Source organism: Strix aluco, chromosome 2, assembly GCF_031877795.1.
Source record: "Strix aluco isolate bStrAlu1 chromosome 2, bStrAlu1.hap1, whole genome shotgun sequence".
Taxonomy (NCBI): domain Eukaryota; kingdom Metazoa; phylum Chordata; class Aves; order Strigiformes; family Strigidae; genus Strix; species Strix aluco.
The window spans coordinates 33,922,785-33,928,784 of NC_133932.1; the positions used below are offsets into that span (position 1 = coordinate 33,922,785).

A 6,000-nucleotide genomic window follows, 5' to 3' on the forward strand; every position below is an offset into this window, starting at 1 on the left:
GCTTGCAGAATCTAGTGATTCATGTTGAAAGAAGATATAATGAATTTTCCCTGTAAAACAGTGCTTTGAAAATTGGATTCCTTTTCTGAGTCCCACTCCCAGATTCTGTTTTTCCTCTGTCATCACTGGAGATCAAACCTATCTTTTAGGATGTATGCGCTTGCATTCTTCCCTGTCATGAAAAGGAGTTAGGGCTAAGGGAAGTCTTGGGTCAGTAATTTTCTCCCCCTCCATGTCTTGTGCAGTTGCAGAGATGCTGTAAAAGCAAGGGCCATATTCCTCCAGATCTTGTTTGGACAGAAGATAGATGACTCAGTGAGTTTAAACTTCTTTAAAGCTTTGCAGCTCACCTTTTCAAACGTCAGAGGAAGTACAATAAAGAGAAATCAAAGACCTTTTTTAGGTGCTTAAATAGGGAGGCAAATTTCAGGTATGGAAGAGCATAAACCTGTATCTGCTTGCTCCAACGAGGTCTCCTAGGAGAAATGGCCTCTGAAGAGAAAGCTGCCTTTTTCCCTTAATTTTCCAAACCCAACTTTCTCACTGCATGAATATCAGAGCAGATGGGAGCCATGAAATCATGTCAAACAGATCAGAGGAAAATGAGACATGGAAGATTTAGTTATTTTGAGTAGCCAGGATAAGTTCCTTGTAAATATATAGTATTTAATTCAGCTTCGGTAAGTGGCGTGCTTATAAGTCTGGGGGTCATTTAAACTTCCCTTAAGTAAACCAAATTGTTCTTGTTTGTTTTACAACTTAAAGGACAAAAAACTCAAAGAGCAAGAAAAGAAAGGGGAGATTCTTCACCGTCAGCTCCCAAAGAAAACTGAGAAAAGTCCAGTTTCATATAGACAGCCTTCTTCCTGTCTTATCTCACAGATACAGAACACCAAGGCTCTGCTGAAGGACCGGAAAGTCACCAAGGCTGGAGGTCCAGAGAAAGGTCAGTGGGAGAAATACCAGTGGTGTATCCCTGTGTGTGTGTGCATGCGTGGGCACGTGCAGTATTAATGAGAGCGTCTTGTGTGTTGTGTGTTTGTTAGTAAATAGTTGTGGGCTTGCATTTGCTGTCTGCTCTGGAGGTGGTATCTGAAAGAGGGCTGGATAATGTAGTCAAACATTGAACGAAACATCCTGAGGAAACCGTGACGATGTTCAGCAGTCATGAATCCTCACTTTTACTTCTGTTTTTATTTGACAGAATTCCCACAGTGTTTTAAAAAAAGCTTTCTTTCCCTATTTATACGTACTTATACAAAATCATCTGCACTTCACACTGGTGCTTTGAAAGTATCAACACCCACCCCAGATCACTGACAAACCAAAGCCGGTAGACAAGCTTCTTCCTACCGGTGAATGTGTTTTGCTAAGAGGGACTAAGGGGCAGCACGGGAAGAAAACTCTGACCCTGAGGAGAGTGCTGGTAACAGTGGCATCCCTGGGAGAAGCAGTGGGCAGCAGCTGATGGTGGAGGAAGGGGAAATAAGCAGTCAAGACGAAATGCAGGTGGGACCACCAACCCCGGCAAATTTCAGGCAGCAAAAGGAGGGGGAAAAGCATTAGCAGGGAGAGGAAAAGACGAGACAGAGGAGAGCAGAGCATGAATCATGCAGGGTAGGAGGCAGCCTGGGAGGGATGGGTGAGAGCTGCTCACAAAAGGAGGCAGAAGAAAGGAGTGGAGGAAAAGGGGAGTCAGCGGGGAAAACGGGGTGTCGGTAGCGCACACGTGGATGGGAGACGTTGAGGAGCAGGAAGGTGATGTAGCTGGCTGTTAAATAAGGGAACTAAATGAGGGGAGGTCACTACAGAGCAGAGGGGGGGAAATACGGCGTTATCAAATGTTTACTGTGATGTCAGGGTTATTTAGAGTGGTGACTTATGGTGGTTTTATGCTTTTTCTCATTACTTGATAATTTATCATTTGATGTGTTCTACCTAATAAAATGTTAGAATGGTGTTTGTTTGGCAACACAGGCACCTCTGCTGCAAGGTAGCAGTAGTCCACGGAGCTGGTCAGAAATGGAACATACTTTTTGTGAAAAATGTAACAAACATTTAAAAATGCTCATTTTGTTCAGAATTTTTCATTCCTTCTGGGAGGGAGCCACAGGGGGAAGTAAACCTAGTTAATTTTTTTCCTCTTTAGGTTTCTTCCTGCTTTTTTGAACTGAAACCTGAAAATCGTTCAGATCTCAGCTAAAGCATTTCTCTGCTTATGGAAACCATGTTTTGACACTTCTCAAATGAAGTGGTCAGATAATTTTGACCAGTTTAGGAAAGAAACTAGTCAGATTAAACCTGCACTGCTTTTCCCAGACAACTCTCAATGCAAGTGATTTCATCCCATACATCCATTCAGGTCTTAACCCCTGCCAAGACCATCCCTTTCAAAAGAAATACATGTGCGATTTGGGGCCGTGACCTGAAGGCTGGCAGACCTAAATTATTTTATATCTCTTTTAGATGGTTTGAGACCAAGGGAACTCATGGACAGTGGTTAACTGCCAGTCTGCTATTCTTTCAGTTAGGGGGAACCTAGCAAAGCAGGGTCCTTGGACAGCTTCCCATAAAGGCAGCAAAATGTGTTTTCGTTCAACTAGCTCGAAATAAGCAAGTTTCAGCATCCTGTAGAAGCCAAGCAGATCTTCTCCACGAGCTGTTTTGTTTTACTGGTCCAAATCCTGCAAAGATTGTTCCGTTTATATTTGGTCCTTGCTGAAGGAAGGTTCTTGCTGAAGTCGATGTAGCAAATCTGTTCCAACTGTAGCAGCCTGAATCTGGCCAGTGCAGCTACTCCATATTTACATGTGTGAAACCAAGAACAGATTTTGTTCCAAAATGCAAAGAAAGACATTAGGGATTAACTCACTGTTGTCCCCTCTGTCTCTAGGTATGTCAGGGAATACAGTATGCAGACCCAGTAAAAACCATGCAGAGTTATGCTAAGAAAGGGGAAATGTGAGATTTCTCAGACATAGCCTTAGAGGATATAATTAATACAAACAGCTGAAGACATCTGTGGTTTTCCATTTCATGTCCATGTCTTACTCAGTTTAAGCACTCTTCCTGCCTTTGAGGAAAGTGGCAGATAAATTGCCCGTGAAACAGCAACGTAAGTATCAAATGAGAGTCAAGGAATTAGGTTCTGGGTATATCCCTACGACCATTTGTTTTAGCTAGTGCATTTGTCACGCTCTTCTAAAATTTGTTAAAGGTGATGTCAGACTCTGCCTGCCGTGAGGCAGAGAAGGCAGTGCTATTAAATGCAATCTGCTCTTCTGGCTCCTTTTCTGATTGCCTTGCAGACTCCAGTGGCGGGGTAAGCCCTTTCCATGAACCCCTGGCAACCAAGACGGGCTGTGTCACTTCCAGCTCCCTGGAGTACCTCGAAGTCCAGCAGCCGCCCCCCAGAACCCCTCGGCTCCTCAAGAGGCAAGAGTCTCCGCAGCAGGAGCCAGCCCGCATTGGGAGCCGGGCAAAGGACTCTCCTCTCATCCTGAATATTGTGCACTCCTTCGAGTCAGTTGACAGGGAGGACCAAATAGACCAGGTTTCCCCCTCTCATCAGTACAGGATTTTAGGCTCACCAATGAATTTCCCTTACAAAAGCTCAAGTGAAAGGACACTGTCCCCGCTTTTTCAGCCAGGGAGTACATCCCCCGTCCACCCCACCCAAGTCTCTTTCACATATGAAGAAAAAGCATATCCGGCAAAGGAAGAAGCCGTGTCCCCTACTCAGCTCGTTTCCAACAACCCCTTGGGCAGCCCCAACTGTGTTAAAAGCAGAGGCAGATTCCCCATGATGGGAATTGGACAGATGCTGCGGAAGAGGAACCAGACGATGCAGTCGGCAAGCGACAAGCCGTTGGAAGCAAGGATGCCTCAGCTGCAGCAAATGAGTCCCACACAGATTTCCTTCAATGCAGCAGATGCTGTCAGTGGCCAGTGTTAGTCTGACATCCTGGGATTTGCTTTGCTATTCTCTGGGACCTAACCTTTTTTACTTCAAACAAGAAGGGAAAGCCACAGGCATGATACTGTCACTACGTAATACACCACAGTGGTCCAACGTAGAAAATCAGAGGCCTGCTTTAAGGAAGGCATTGTCCTACTTATTACAGTTGAAAGAAAAGGGCTCTGCTTGTGCTGTTAAGAAATACTAGCATTTGGCATCTGACTGTACAGTAAAACATGTCTTGAAAGAGCTATGTGAATATTTATTTTCACTGCTCTCATCTAGTATTGCAGTAAGGTTGATTGGAAGAACAGCGAGCATTAACGGTTTGATTCATCAAGGTAATCTGCGTGGTGTCATGAATGCTGGTCCCATCCAGGATCTGTGGTAAGACTGTCCGTGCTCCATCTGCCTGTGCCACACAGTACGTGGTACTGCTGCAGGCATTGTTCACATGGCTAGACAAGTGGGAAAACTCAAGATTCTGTGTCCAAAGTTAACTTGCTAACAAGCACTGCCAAGAAGATGAAGTTGGTAGAAGCTTGAATAAAGACAAGAGTGATCTAAACATTCAGAAAAAGTGGGAGTATTGAAATTCAAAGCAGATTTTACAGTTAATTACATAAAGTAGCTAATAATGGAATCGTTTTCTTCCTAAAGAAAATGATGATTTAATGACATCACTCAGAAGAAACATGGTCATTTAAAAACAAGTTTCATCACGTGGAAATTCACCACACTAGAGGCTTGTTCCTTTCATATGATGGGTCTGCAAGTGGATATTTCAAACAGTAATCCAAATTGCATCACGCTGTTTAAACAATCCAGTCATCTCCATTTTCTGCAGCTGTACTAGTTCCATGGCATGCCTACATGCAGGGCTGCATTAGCCCGTTATAGCAAGGCAGCATTGGACACAGCTGAAGGCTTTTCTGAGAGACTGCAGTGAATTAAAAAGACTAATAAAGGACACATGAACCTGTACCAATGCCATTTTATACTGCAAGATTGGTAGTGCAGTGGTTACCAAAAATTTGGTATTGTTATGAGTGGTGAAGATTAACTTTCTTAAAAAGGCACCATGTTCTGCATACCAGTCTTGTTTTTCTAAGTAAATGATACATCTGAGAGGTTGACAACATTTTTTTGGTTCTGTTTTTGTCTTCAAACAATTTCCTATAAATTAGAAGGTTTAGCCAAAGACTACTCTTTTCTTTTGTCTGTACCGTGCTTGCATATGTGTTTGTGTGTATGGGATGTCTCAACAAAGTTTGTTCCAGTCTGGTTCCCAGGTGGGCAGCCCTGACCCACATGTGCCCCACTGCTGCCCACCCAATTAATGTCACTTCAAAATCCAAGCAGCAGAGGTATTGTCTTCTTCTTGGGGTTGTTGTTGGAAGTTGGGGATTTTGCCTTGAGACCATCAGTAGGAATCCAAGCCCTATTTTCATCAGTATTTTGCAAACAGTTTTGTGGCCCCCTGGTTTGGTGTCTGTGTAAATGCTGAGAGTTGCCCCTGTTTGAGAAGCTTTCCTTCCAGTTTCATGCGAAAGATCCACAGGGACTGGGGGAGGAGGGCCAGCAGAGCAGGGGAAAAGGTCCCCAGCAGAGCACATAGCTGAGCACGTGTTCCTGATTCTCAGCATAGCACAGGCCTTAAACCAAAATCTGCAAGAAAGAAATTCGATGTTAATCCAAATACTGACAGAACAGTAACGGGACTGTGAGTATTTTGAATGCTTGCTGGCAAACGCAGCAAAGTGTGAATGCCCAGAGCACCCTTCTAATCCCTGCACATGGGACCCTCACCTTGGCACTGATGTCACCCATCAGTTCGGTACGGGGGAGTCCATATGCATCTTGTACGCTTCAGTCTAGTGAAGACACCCGCCTCTGGGGTAGTTAAGCTACCTGTAAAATAATATACATAAAAATCCCAAGATGATAAGAAAGACAGCCCTGAAATAATTTTACTCATTTTCAGATTGAGAAATGTCATCTTCTGTTTGTACAGAGCACCCGTGGCTCCCAGGGGTCCATTT

The 6,000-nt window shown here is 44.0% G+C and overlaps 1 protein-coding gene across 3 annotated transcripts in view; it reads left to right on the plus strand.

The window, feature by feature from the left end:
- The window catches only part of HUNK (hormonally up-regulated Neu-associated kinase), a 64,429-nt gene extending 59,270 nt beyond the window's left edge, over positions 1-5,159 (plus strand). For 2 of the 3 annotated variants that reach the window (XM_074814214.1, XM_074814211.1), the window contains exons 9-10: positions 766-946; positions 3,309-5,159. In XM_074814214.1, coding sequence (XP_074670315.1) covers positions 766-946; positions 3,309-3,955 — 828 coding nt within the window. In that variant the 3' untranslated portion in view covers positions 3,956-5,159. The remainder of the gene's footprint in view (positions 1-765; positions 947-3,308) is intronic. The other variant, XM_074814212.1, reaches the window with a different exon arrangement.
- The last annotated feature ends 841 nt before the right edge of the window (positions 5,160-6,000 follow it).